Consider the following 14,451-nt stretch of genomic DNA (forward strand, 5'->3'; position numbering starts at 1 on the left):
TAAAAAAAATGATAATTAACAATCGAATAACTTTTTGAAAAATCGAGATACAACTTTCAGTACCGTGAAATCATATTCTTTAAAGTGTCTAGATGACACCAGATTTTCAAATTTTTTAATTAATATTTAATAGCATAAAAAAATTATTTAACAACTATGCTTACTAGAGCGGCGGAGCGCGCATGCTTCACTTGCCGCGCAAAAGCCGATTGTCAACGTTAAATAAAAATTATAAATATTGGAGCTACAATTCGGGGAACCGAGAACTTTTTTACTCAAATTTCCTGCTCTTTCAGAAACTTTTTTATCATTTGAGCTATCACTTATACTTTTTTTGATTTTGCCAAAAAGCTAGACGGCTAATTTTTTTATTAGTTATATGTTATTAACAATTGTAATTTTCTTTTGCAAAATAAATCCAAAAAAAGTTTTTTTCGGGACGGCATTCCGGATCGTTTAAGCCATTAACCATATTTTTAAGAGACTTGTAACTATTTTTCGCATGTTCTCATCTTCTCGACTAGACTATTATGAGTAATGACTGTATCAGAACATTTTCAGGTAATTTGTCCTTTAAAATAATCCCATTTGTCATTATTGTTGAAAATAAAAATACTCATTAGAGTCTAGACTATGGAGATAATGAACTGGGAATTTTCACACATTAGACTGACTACTTAAAATTATCAACAAGGTCGAATCATTTAGAAGTATTCAATGTTAATTAACTTCTTTGAAGACCGGGACAAAATAGAGTTCTTCTGAGTCAGAATATTGAGACTACTCCTCATGAAAAAAATTGATAAACAATATATATGTTAATATATTGTATTGAAAGCAGTACATTTATTAATATACAGTATGATGTATATTTTTTATATAAGTGCAGGAATTTTTTTAGAGGACGATTGGTTGTTCAACGAAGCTATCAAAGGCCTCGTTGAAGAAATCATAAATGGTAGCAGATCTACGAAGCCGGAGAAAGATTCACCTGCTGGTCCATCTCCCGATAACCATATTTTGGATCAGCCACCGCTGTACCGGTGCCAGTTCAACCCCTGTGAAAAGTGTTTGTACATCGGATTTCTTGGCGTCGCTACTGCATCAGGCATCTTTTAAAAAAATTAAAGTGCACGAAATTTATGTGGCGGTCGCAATCACCAGAATCAAGATTGAGATGCCATCATAAAGCGAAGAAGAAACGATTATTGAACCATTCCTGTAAACCATCCCGAAAAAAAAAGGAAAAAAAAATCCCATTTCTGCATTGATCCTAAAAAATTCAATGACCAACATATAAGAACATTAAAATTTTAGTGATTATTAGCCTTCAAACCCAAACGGCCCTTTTCAGGGCCACCAAATATTTTAAAACGTATGAAACTATTCAAGTAAAGTTAATTTTACTTTAATATCATCATTGTCATTATTATTATTATTATTATTATTATTTTTATTATTATTATTATTATTATTATTAATATTATTATTATTTTTATTATTATTATTATTATAATTATGATTATTCATTGTTCATTACATTAATTGTTTTTCAGCTTGAAATACAGAGGAAGAAAATTCCACTAAAATTTAATATGTTAACATCGTAATTGTGTACTATAATTTCAGTAGCATCGATTCTCAAGTGTCATTTTTTCTTAAAAAAATTATTTCATTGCTTATAATCGTTTTTTCAATATTTTGATTTATGAACAATTAATTAATAAATTATTTTTACTTAAAAATCATAATTGGAAGTTCTTCATAGATTAACAGAAAAAAATTTTTATTCATAAACAATTTTATTGTTTGTTAACTTATCTATATGTTATTAGCAAATTCTATCAAATGTATTTTTTTCTAGAGCTTGAAAAAATAACAAAATCAGATACTCCTGACTAGAAATTGTCCCAATACATATATTGAGTCCCAATTGAAAATCGCTGTAGCATGCGCAGAAGCTCTACCCCAGTCGGAACCCAATCGGGATCTTGTTGGGATATTCCAATGCCATAATTAGTTACCCGACATCAGTATTTTCTGAGTGGGACCTAATTGGGAACTCACTGGGATATACCAATGCAAAAATAAATGACTTATAAGATCAATTTTAAAAGAATATGAAACGACTAAAAATATATTATTATATTATTTTTTGTAGAGAATTTAATTCGCTATACGAAATTATACTAGGCAGAATTTAAAAAAATTTTTTTTCATAGTTTTAATAACGAAAAACTAAAATTAAAAATTTTCGCGGGTATCTTAAATGGGAAGGATGACCCCTCTCTGTGATAGCTCAATTTTAAAGATATCTGGCTGAAATTTGGTGAAAATTTTTTTTATAATACAAAGTAATTTTGAGCCCATCAGACGTTAGAAAAAAAAACGTTCGTTTTTGGGACACTTGTACACAATTTAACCGATTTTTTGTAATCAAACAAGCGTAGAAATATCTTAATGCGAGTGAACGAGTCGAAAATAATAGTCCATCGGCTGAAGAGGAGGTCCCGTAAACATTTTGTTGGCACCGGGTAAATCGAACTGTTTCTTATGTATTTTGGGCCAAGGATCACGATAATTGGGTCCATTTTGTTCAAAAGTGGTGCAAACAATTGTTTATAACAATTTAATTGTTTAAATCAAAATAACTCCCGAACGGCTGGTTTGTTGGGGCAGTTTAGGGGAAAAAAAATGTTTAGAATAAAAAAATACACAAAAAAAGTTTCATGTGTTTTTTTTGCATCTCAAATATTTCGCGAGATATAATAAAAAAACGAGCCGGCGCTCGGACCTCTCCCTCGCGCACTAGCGACTGCCTATGCGCGAGCTCTCTCTCCGCCAAATCGCGTCAGATGCTGGATAGGCCGGAATTTTTCTACATTAAAAATCATAGAAAAATAAAAAAAAAAACGATTAATTGTCGATACTACCAATCGACAGCGTTTTTTAAGAAACGGATTTCTGTCATATCGTCAAAAGACGTTTTTTTTTTTGTTCACAAATGTTATAAACAAATGCATTTTTTCTGAAACGAATTTCTGTTGTATCGTCAAAAAACTTTTTTTGGTAGTATCGACATTTTTTCGATTTTTTGAACCCATTTCGAACTTTGAAAAAATCCATTTGTTTATAACATTTGTGAACAAAACAAAAAACGTCTTTTGACGATACGACGAAAATTCGTTTCAGAAAAAATGCTGTCGATTGGTAATATCGACAATTAATCGATTTTTTTTTTATTTTTCTATGATTTTTAATGAAAAAAACTTAGAAAAATTCCGGCCTATCCAGCATCTGACGCGATTTGGCGGAGAGAGAGCTCGCGCATAGGCAGTCGCTAGTGCGCGAGGGAGAGGTCCGAGCGCCGGCTCGTTTTTTTATTATATCTCGCGAAATATTTGAGATGCAAAAAAAACACATGATACCTTTTTTGTGTATTTTTTTATTCTAAACATTTTTTTTTCCTCTACACTGCCCCAACAAACCAGCCGTTCGGGAGTTATTTTGATTTAAACAATTAAATTGTTATAAACAATTGTTTGCACCACATTTGAACAAAATGGACCCAATTTTCGTGATCCTTGGCCCAAAATACATAAGAAACAGTTGGATTTACCCGGTGCCAACAAAATGTTTACGGGACCTCCTCTTCAGCCGATGGACTATAACGAATTAATAGGGGAACCTAGGGGATGAAGGCCCCCCTCAAAAATTTAGTAAAATTTTTTTTTTCATTTTCGGTCAAATCATGTTATTTTTGATATTTTAAGCTGATCGGCGATATCTGGGGCATAATGGACCACCTGAAAAAAAATTTTCTACAAAAAAATTTTTTGTTTTCTAAACTAAAATGAATTTGAAAAATTTACCAATTATAGCTCTTTTAGGTCAATACACTAAAAAAAAATTTGCGAAGTGTTTAACAGTTTAATATAAATTCGTTGAAATTTTGAAACTCCGGACAGGAGTGAGTTGGGAATGACATAAAATCCACGTCACTCCGAGATCACTTCGCTAAAAAAACTCCCAAATTCCCCGTAAAAAAAAATTGTTTTGTAATAAAATTTTTCATACAATCTATCACTGAAACTATATTTCTATACTATCTTTGTGTATTCATCAAGAATTCATCTGAAATTCAAATATTTGTGTCAAAATATTACTTCTACATGATATTCAGCGGATCACCTGTGGAATACCGCAACTTTTTTACACGGGCAATTTTTTAAGTTCATTTTTTACTTAAAAAGACTTGAAGATTGGGGGTGTATGCAGCCAGTTTACCGGGTATGGTAAAGATGGACCAGGGTTCGGATCTCCCGAATCTCCGTCGGGAAACCCACACGGAAAAATTATATATCCGTATATATTCGGGCAAATCTGAATATATGCCGCATATATAATTTTTCCGTGTGGGAAGATTGGTGGTAAAATTTGAGTTGTGGTTAATCAGAAAGAATAGTGGAAGAGTTACATGAAATTTTGTTAAAAGTTGCTTTACTTTTAAAACTCTCTTTATTTATCATTTTAGTTATTACATGTTTGTTGTTACATAGTTTATGTTTCTTAAGTTATATTATTTTGTACCCGTTTGCTCGCAAACTTTACAAAGTTTATTGATATGTTTTAATTTTGTGTTTTTATATTTATTAAGTGTTTGTGTTTTATTTTGGCTAAAAAATTTTGTTAAAAAAAATCCCTTTATGTTAGAAGTTAGTTCTGAAAAAAATAACAACAATAATAGTCGCATCGGTATTGGTGACCCAATGAGAACTTATTTAGCAGTGGAGGAAAAATTTTCTCATCTGTGAGTGGCTCGCAGTTACCGATGCAAAATAATCAGAAAAATAACTGCGTCGATATCCGCGAGCCAATTGAATTTTTTTTTAAAGAGAGGGGAAATTTTCTCACCTGTGAGTGGCTCGCAGTTACCGATACAAAATAATAACAATAGTAATTGCGTCGGTATCTGCGATCCAATGACAATGTAATCAAAGTCACGAGAAAAATTTTGTATAATTTTCGGTGGCCTATAAAAATTATATGGAATTTTTCGGTGATAAAAATTTTGACACTCGATGATTTTCTTTGACATCTTGGGTACTCAAGTGTAATTAATTTACTTACAGGAATAATAAAATAAAATAATTTTAATTTTTCAATCTACACTTAGAGAATTTTACGGTATTTTTCACGTAATATTTTATATAAAAATTACTATACGTATTGTATAGCATGACGGCATTATAAAATTTGTAATTTTGACAAAGCAACATATTTAAATTTATTTTAAAAATTTTTACTGGCTACATCGCAATTTATTATACTGAATTAGAGTATTGAGTATAAAATGAAAGCAACAAATGAAAAAAAAATCGGTCTGTCAGTTGACCCTGCGGGCCAGCCCCAAAACTTCCCGCTGTTTTCGAGCTCAAAAACCTCGAAAACATTATTGTGAATACATTTTCGAGCTCGAAAATACGTTTGTATGCTGTTGTTTTCGAAAAAAAAACGTTTTTCACCATTTTTTCTCCAACGATATCTCTCAAACGAATAAACCGATTGAGACGGTTGAAGTGGCAATCGACGCGTTTTATCAAATTCTAAAGCTAATCAAATTTTAAATTCGATTTATCGAGTCGTTTTTGAGATATTTCAGAAAAAATAAAAAAATTTTTTTTCTTAATTCTTTCGACAACGGTTTCTTTTGAACGAATAAACCGATTTTGATGGTTGAGGTGGCATTCGACGCGGCTTATAAAGCTCTAGAGCCCAGTTCATTTTGGAATCAATCCATCGAGCACATTAAAAGTTATCCAAAAAAAACATTTTTGAAAAAATTTTATTTTTGGAATATCTCTGAACGAGCCCTACCGATCAAGCTCAATTTTCTCACGGCTTCAAGATATTGACAATCCGCGTCGAATGACACCTTAAAGTTCAAAAGCGGTTCATCCGTTCAAAAGATACAGGTATTTACATACGTACGTACGTACGTACATACATACACTCGGATATGATCTTGAAATTAGTCAGAATAGCTTCCTAGGACCTCAAAACGTCGACATCTGATGGAAATTCGATTTTCGTAAATCGGACCGAAACCAATAACTTCCCGAATTTTTGAAAATTTACAATTTTTTTAGCGGGAAGTTAAAAATTCATAATTTTCAAAATATATTTCGATATTTTTTGTTTGCTTCCACTAATAAACCGATTTTTCTCTTCCCGACCTCAAAAATTCAAGAATTTTATATCAATAAAGTTTCTATTCATTTATTTTAATAATTCTAATTTTTAAGAATTATGAAAATCTTAATTTTAAAATTACGGCTTTCTTTTTAGTCCTAAGAAAAAATAATAAGAGACATTTTTTTTTTTTATATTAAATTTTGAACACCTTTTACTCAAATAATTTTTTTATATGGCCAATATTTTCACCGTAATTCCAAAATTAAGATCCATATGAATAATTAAAATTTTTGAGAATTATGAAAATCTTAATTTTCAAATTACGGCTTTCTTTTTAGTCCTAAGAAAAAATAATAAAAGACATTTTCTTTTTTTAATTAAATTCTGAACAACTTTTACTCGAAAAATTTGTTTCTACGGCCAATATTTTCACCGTAATTCTAAAATTAATATTCATATGAATAATTCAAATTTTTGATAATTGTGGAAATCTTAATTTTGAAATTACGGCTTTCTTTTTAGTCCTAAGAAAAAATAATAAGAGACATTTTTTTTTTTAAATTAAATTTCCTAGGACTTTTGCTTAAAAAATTTTTTTCGACAACCAATATTTTTTCCGTAATTTCAAAAATTTGACACCAGTATTTATTATTGCTTGATTTTAAATTAAAGCAAAAATCTTGGCCCTATTTATGACACTGAAAGTAGCCGACGTCTAATTTTTAAATTTTTTTTTTAAACATGACATTTTAAAAAATTGCACCTATAGTTTTTTTAATTTTATATATGAGCAATTTTTTTTTTTTAATTAAATTCTTGAAAAATACATTTGAAAATTTTTAACTGTCTGCTAACTTCAGGATCATATTTTTTTTTTAAATTTTTTATTCAAAGATAATTTGTTTTTTTTTTAAAATAGGAAGTGATATTTTGAATTAAATTTTTGATTTTTATTCTGCATTCATTAAAAAATTTTATAAAAATTTAATTTGGAAAAATTAACTAAGTGTAAGTGCAGTAGACATCCAACAATTTTTTAATTACATCTAAAAAAATTAAATAAGTAAAGTAATAAAATTTTTAAAAAATGCATCTACTGAATTTCGAATTGTCTAAATATGAATTTTTTTTTTTTCATTTTGTAAACATTTCAATTTATTATTTCAAAGTTTAAAAAATTGTCAGATGTTCGCTAACTTTACTGTCATAAAAATTAATTATTACTCTTAAAATAAAATCACTTATATAAAATAATTAATTATATTAAAATCAAAACAAAAAGAGGATTTTGTTTTATTAATATTTTATTTTTCAAAAGACATGATTAAGTCTATGGTGCATTATCATTAATTTTAATTACATTATCATTTAATTATTTACAAAAAATATATTGAACTTATTAAATAAAAAGTAAATTTTTAAAATATAATTTACTATTTTACTATTTACATGAAATACTTAATATTTAATTTATGAAAATAATAAAACCTACAATAATATTTTACAATAAAAAATAACTGGATGATAAATAATTATGTACAAAAAATAAAAAAATTATTGAAACTACAAAAGCTTACGTCTCTTAGCAGAACACAAAATACTGCCCATGTCGTAATTATTTTGACGCTTACGGCTGTGGTCCAGATCCGCTTCAGTTGAGGGTACAAGCTGGCAGGTACTTCCAATGGAATTATCCTGAACTTCTACATCAGGAGGTGAAGAAGTCGATGATCCATCTGATTCAGATTTTTTCTTCATCAGTCTATCACGATACTCGTGATAGCTGATTTTTCGTCGAGTCCTTGGCTTCTCGACTTCAGGGTTACCGGAAACAATTTCTGGATCCGATGAACTGGGGGTCGTCGCTATCCGATTCACTGCAGTCACTTTGACCGATGGATTTTTAAATAATCCCATCACCCGGTTTTTTATCCTGGGTGACATTTTATCTAAAACCGCTTTGAACTCCCTGTCCATCTTAATCAGTAAATCGAAGGTCACTTTGGTGTCGAGGAGCCAAAACCATAGATTCCCGTCTATGACTTGGGGAATCTTCCACTGCGATGATTGGATGGTGAAATAAATACAGAATGACGCCACAACTGCCGGTTTATATTTCACGCACATTGACGTCATCTGTAAAGTGTAATTAGCCATCTGCAGGAAAATCTTGCATAATTCCTTGCAAGCTTTTATTTCATCACAGAATTTCTTGATGTCATAATGAGGGTGACTAACCCCCATCTTGAATCCAAGTGTTCCCAGAAGAAGTTGCTCATTTGAAGTTAGTGCCTTGACCTTCTCCTGGTTCTCGGCAAAAGTAGTGTCCAGTTGGTGAACTTCGTATTTGTTGAGGCAGACATGAAGAGCGCTGATGACCGCCTGCGATTTTTGTGGCTCTTCTTCCACCTTTGCCGCCAGAAAAATCGCTGCCGTGGCAATTTCATACCGGTGAAACTTGGCTAATGAATGGTGAATAAAGAATCTGTGCATGTACACAATGGCAGTGTGCACACAGACTTCTGACAACTTTAGCCGCTTGCCCAAATCAGTTATAAGGTAAGCGGCTTGTTGTTTGTGATCTAGCTCCTTCTCCGCGCTGATGCCATCCTTGGAACTAGGAGAGTTCTTCAACTCTTCTTTGTTGAAATACCACTTTTGAGCCATTTTTATTCACAATTTTTCACTGTTAATTTAACTTCACTGGAAACTTTCTTACTCTGCACTGGAACAGCTTAAGCACTTTGAAATAACACAATTTGGTTTTTTCCGTAACTTTTGAAATATTCTCAGATGAACTGTTGGGTATGAAGTTCGAGAATAAAGTGAGGAAATATTGACAAGACACTAAAATTTAAGGGATTTTATAACAAAAGAAATTGTCACAACAATGGGTATGGGGGTAATTAAAAAGTAATAGTTTGGGGCTGAAGAAATGTACCTGATGTAATTAGGAAAAGGTAATTAGACTTAGAACTCACAATATTATGGTCATTAAGTTCTACATATTCACGTGTGAACGTAATTACTATTCCTGTGAAAGACCAAATGGCAAATAGGCAAATAATTAAGTTTGTCATTATATATTTATGCCGAAGTCTCAAATAATAGATTTAAAATTTCCTGAAAATTAAAGTATACGGAAATAAATTACCTGTGTACATTAAGAGGCGACAAATAACATAATGACGGTAATCAGTAAATAGTATTATTTTAAATAGGTATTCTTTCATTTACAATTCAAACGTACATAATTATGAAATAAATATTAAAATTTATTGTCTATACAGGAAAAATTAATTTTTGGAATTTAAAAATTGTAATTTGAAAATTAAAAATTTATGATGTGTATTACCGTGTAAAAAAAATTTGTTCCAAAAAGATTCCAAAAAAGTTCTGCATGTGGAACTTCCAAACATGAGGCAGACTAGAACTTCGAATGGAATTTTTTTGGAACGTTAGTCATTTTGATGATAAATAAAAAGTTTTTATGAGTGAATTTAGAGTCAAAAAAGAACGTTCTTAAAAATTTTTGGAATTTTAAATGGACATTCCAAAAAAAGTTCCATAATCATCACTTTTGGACTTTTTCGAAAGCTAAGAAAGACGTTCCAAAAACATTCAAAAATGGTTCAAAAATCGTTACTTTACAACTTATTATAGAACTAAAGTAAATGTTCCAAAAACATTCCAAAAAAGTTCCGGAATTCCCACTTTTGACTTTTTATGGACTAAAAAAGGCGTTCAAAAACTTTTCAAAATCACTTCTTTTGCATCTTTTGTAAAATAGAGACGTTCCAGAAGCTTCCAAAATAGTTCAAAAATCACTACTTTTGTATTTTTAATAGAACTAAAAAAAACGTCCATAAAAAATTTCAAAAAAGTTCCAAGAACGTTCTTTTTTCACTCTAAATTTGCTCATAACAATTTTTTTTTTACCATCAAAATTACTAACGTTCCGAAAAAGTTCCATTCGAAGATCTAATCTGTCTCATGTTTAGAAGTTCCATATGCGGAACTTTTTTGGAATCTTTTTGGAACGAATTTTTTTTACACGGGTATAAAATTTATTTTTTATATTGACATCCAGGTTTCGGGTTTTAATTTTGAACATCACCCGTGTAAAAAATTGCGGAATTTCGCCGGTAATTCACAGGTGATCAGCTGAATATCATGTGTAAGTTATGTTTTGACACAAATATGAATTTCAGATGATTTTCGGATGAATATCAAAAGATAATATGTAAAAAAAAGTTAGTAATAGATTGTAATGATTTTATTATAAGTTGACACGTAAAATGGGAGATATTTTTTTTTAAATCAGCAGTAATAGTCCATCGGCTGAAGAGGAGGTCCCGTAAACATTTTGTTGGCACCGGGTAAATCCAACTGTATCTTATGTATTTTGGGCCAAGGATCACGAAAATTGGGTCCATCTTGTTCAAAAGTGGTGCAAACAATTGTTTATAACAATTTAATTGTTTAAATCAAAATAACTCCCGAACGGCTGGTTTGTTGGGGCAGTGTAGAGGAAAAAAAAATGTTTAGAATAAAAAAATACACAAAAAAGGTATCATATGTTTTTTTTTGCATCTCAAATATTTCGCGAGATATAATAAAAAAACAAGCCGGCGCTCGGACCTCTCCCTCGCGCACTAGCGACTGCCTATGCGCGAGCTCTCTCTCCGCCAAATCGCGTCAGATGCTGGATAGGCCGGAATTTTTGCCGAAAATAAAAAAAAAATCGATTAATTGTCGATACTACCAATCGACAGCATTTTTTCTGAAACGAATTTCTGTCGTATCGTCAAAAAACGTTTTTTGGTAGTATCGACATTTTTTCGATTTTTCGAACCCGTTTCGGACTTTGAAAAAATCCATTCGTTTATAACATTTGTGAACAAAAAAAAAAAAACGTCTTTTGACGATACGACAAAAATTCGTTTCAGAAAAAATGCTGTCGATTGGTAGTATCGACAATTAATCGATTTTTTTTTTATTTTTCTATGATTTTTAATGTAAAAAACTTGGAAAAATTCCGGCCTATCCAGCATCTGACGCGATTTGGCGGAGAGAGAGCTCGCGCATAAGCAGTCGCTAGTGCGCGAGGGAGAGGTCCGAGCGCCGGCTCGTTTTTTTATTATATCTCGCGAAATATTTGAGATGCAAAAAATACACATGATACCTTTTTTGTGTATTTTTTTATTCTAAACATTTTTTTTCCTCTACACTGCCCCAACAAACCAGCCGTTCGGGAGTTATTTTGATTTAAACAATTAAATTGTTATAAACAATTGTTTGCACCACTTTTGAACAAAATGGACCCAATTATCGTGATCCTTGGCCCAAAATACATAAGAAACAGTTTGATTTACCCGGTGCCAACAAAATGTTTACGGGACCTCCTCTTCAGCCGATGGACTATTACTGCTGATTTAAAAAAAAATATCTCCCATTTTACGTGTCAACTTATAATAAAATCATTACAATCTATTACTAACTTTTTTTTACATATTATCTTTTGATATTCATCCGAAAATCATCTGAAATTCATATTTGTGTCAAAATATGACTTACACATGATATTCAGCTGATCACCTGTGAATTACCGGCGAAATTCCGCAATTTTTTACCCGGGTGATGTTTAAAATTAAAACTCGAAACCTGGATGTCAATATAAAAAATAAATTTTATAATACACATCATAAATTTTTAATTTTCAAATTACAATTTTTAAATTCCAAAAATTAATTTTTCCTGTATGGACAATATATTTTAATATTTATTTTATAATTATTTACGTTTGAATTGTAAATGAAAGAATACCTATTTAAAATGATACTATTTACTGATTACCGTCATTATGTTATTTATCGCCTCTTAATGTACACAGGTAATTTATTTCCGTATACTTTAATTTTCAGGAAATTTTAAATCTATTATTTGAGACTTCGGCATAAATATATAATGACAAACTTAATTATTTGCCATTTGGTCTTTCACAGGAATAGTAATTCCGTTCACACGTGAATATGCAGACCTAAATGACCATAATATTGTGAGTTCTAAGTCTAATTACCTTTTCCTAATTACATCAGGTACATTTCTTCAGCTCCAAACTATTACTTTTTAATTACCCCCATACCCATTGTTGTGACAATTTCTTTTGTTATAAAATCCCTTAAATTTTAGTGTCTTGTCAATATTTCCTCACTTTATTCTCGAACTTCATACCCAACAGTTCATCTGAGAATATTTCAAAAGTTACGGAAAAAACCAAATTGTGTTATTTCAAAGTGCTTAAGCTGTTCCAGTGCAGAGTAAGAAAGTTTCCAGTGAAGTTAAATTAACAGTGAAAAATTGTGAATAAAAATGGCTCAAAAGTGGTATTTCAACAAAGAAGAGTTGAAGAACTCTCCTAGTTCCAAGGATGGTATCAGCGCGGAGAAGGAGCTAGATCACAAACAACAAGCCGCTTACCTTATAACTGATTTGGGCAAGCGGCTAAAGTTGTCAGAAGTCTGTGTGCACACTGCCATTGTGTACATGCACAGATTCTTTATTCACCATTCATTAGCCAAGTTTCACCGGTATGAAATTGCCACGGCAGCGATTTTTCTGGCGGCAAAGGTGGAAGAAGAGCCACAAAAATCGCAGGCGGTCATCAGCGCTCTTCATGTCTGCCTCAACAAATACGAAGTTCACCAACTGGACACTACTTTTGCCGAGAACCAGGAGAAGGTCAAGGCACTAACTTCAAATGAGCAACTTCTTCTGGGAACACTTGGATTCAAGATGGGGGTTAGTCACCCTCATCATTACATCAAGAAATTCTGTGGGGAAATAAAAGCTTGCAAGGAATTATGCAAGATTTTCCTGCAGATGGCTAATTACACTTTACAGATGACGTCAATGTGCATGAAATATAAACCGGCAGTTGTGGCGTCATTCTGTATTTATTTCACCATCCAATCATCGCAGTGGAAGATTCCCCAAGTCATAGACGGGAATCTTTGGTTTTGGCTCCTAGACACCAAAGTGACCTTCGATTTACTGATTAAGATGGACAGGGAGTTCAAAGCGGTTTTAGATAAAATGTCACCCAGGATAAAAAACCGGGTGATGGGATTATTTAAAAATCCATCGGTCAAAGTGACTGCAGTGAATCGGATAGCGACGACCCCCAGTTCATCGGATCCAGAAATTGTTTCCGGTAACCCTGAAGTCGAGAAGCCAAGGACTCGACGAAAAATCAGCTATCACGAGTATCGTGATAGACTGATGAAGAAAAAATCTGAATCAGATGGATCATCGACTTCTTCACCTCCTGATGTAGAAGTTCAGGATAATTCCATTGGAAGTACCTGCCAGCTTGTACCCTCAACTGAAGCGGATCTGGACCACAGCCGTAAGCGTCAAAATAATTACGACATGGGCAGTATTTTGTGTTCTGCTAAGAGACGTAAGCTTTTGTAGTTTCAATAATTTTTTTATTTTTTGTACATAATTATTTATCATCCAGTTATTTTTTATTGTAAAATATTATTGTAGGTTTTATTATTTTCATAAATTAAATATTAAGTATTTTATGTAAATAGTAAATAGTAAAATAGTAAATTATATTTTAAAAATTTACTTTTTATTTAATAAGTTTAATATATTTTTTGTAAATAATTAAATAATAATGTAATTAAAATTAATGATAATGCACCATAGACTTAATCATGTCTTTTGAAAAATAAAATATTAATAAAACAAAATCCTCTTTTTGTTTTGATTTTAATATAATTAATTATTTTATATAAGTGATTTTATTTTAAGAGTGATAATTAATTTTTATGGCAGTAAAGTTAGCGAACATCTGACAATTTTTTAAACTTTGAAATAATAAATTAAAATGTTTACAAAATAAAAAAAAAAAATTCATATTTAGACATAAAAAATTCATATTAGACAAAAAAAAATTCATATTTACTTTACTTATTTAATTTTTTTAGATGTAATTAAAAAATTGTCGGATGTCTATTGCACTTATACTTAGTTAATTTTTCCAAATTAAATTTTTATAAAATTTTTTAATGAATGCAGAATAAAAATCAAAAATTTAATTCAAAATATCATTTTCTATTTTTAAAAAATACAAATTATCTTCGAATAAAAAATTAAAAAAAAAATTTGATCCTGAAGTTAGCAGACAGTTAAAAATTTTCAAATGTATTTTTCAAGAGTTTAATTAAAAAAAAAATAATTGCTCAT

General features: G+C 30.8%; 2 protein-coding genes across 2 annotated transcripts; one reads left to right on the plus strand and one right to left on the minus strand.

Annotated features, from left to right (window-relative positions):
• Positions 1 to 7,758: 7,758 nt before the first annotated feature.
• On the minus strand, positions 7,759 to 8,862 carry LOC130669992 (cyclin-T-like). Its single transcript, XM_057473164.1, has one exon. The coding sequence runs from the start codon at positions 8,860 to 8,862 to the stop codon at positions 7,759 to 7,761; it is 1,104 nt and encodes a 367-aa protein (XP_057329147.1).
• A 3,705-nt stretch (positions 8,863 to 12,567) lies between these two features.
• LOC130669993 (cyclin-T-like) lies at positions 12,568 to 13,671 on the plus strand. Its single transcript, XM_057473165.1, has one exon. The coding sequence runs from the start codon at positions 12,568 to 12,570 to the stop codon at positions 13,669 to 13,671; it is 1,104 nt and encodes a 367-aa protein (XP_057329148.1).
• The last annotated feature ends 780 nt before the right edge of the window (positions 13,672 to 14,451 follow it).

Source organism: Microplitis mediator, chromosome 6, assembly GCF_029852145.1.
Source record: "Microplitis mediator isolate UGA2020A chromosome 6, iyMicMedi2.1, whole genome shotgun sequence".
Lineage (NCBI taxonomy): Eukaryota > Metazoa > Arthropoda > Insecta > Hymenoptera > Braconidae > Microplitis > Microplitis mediator.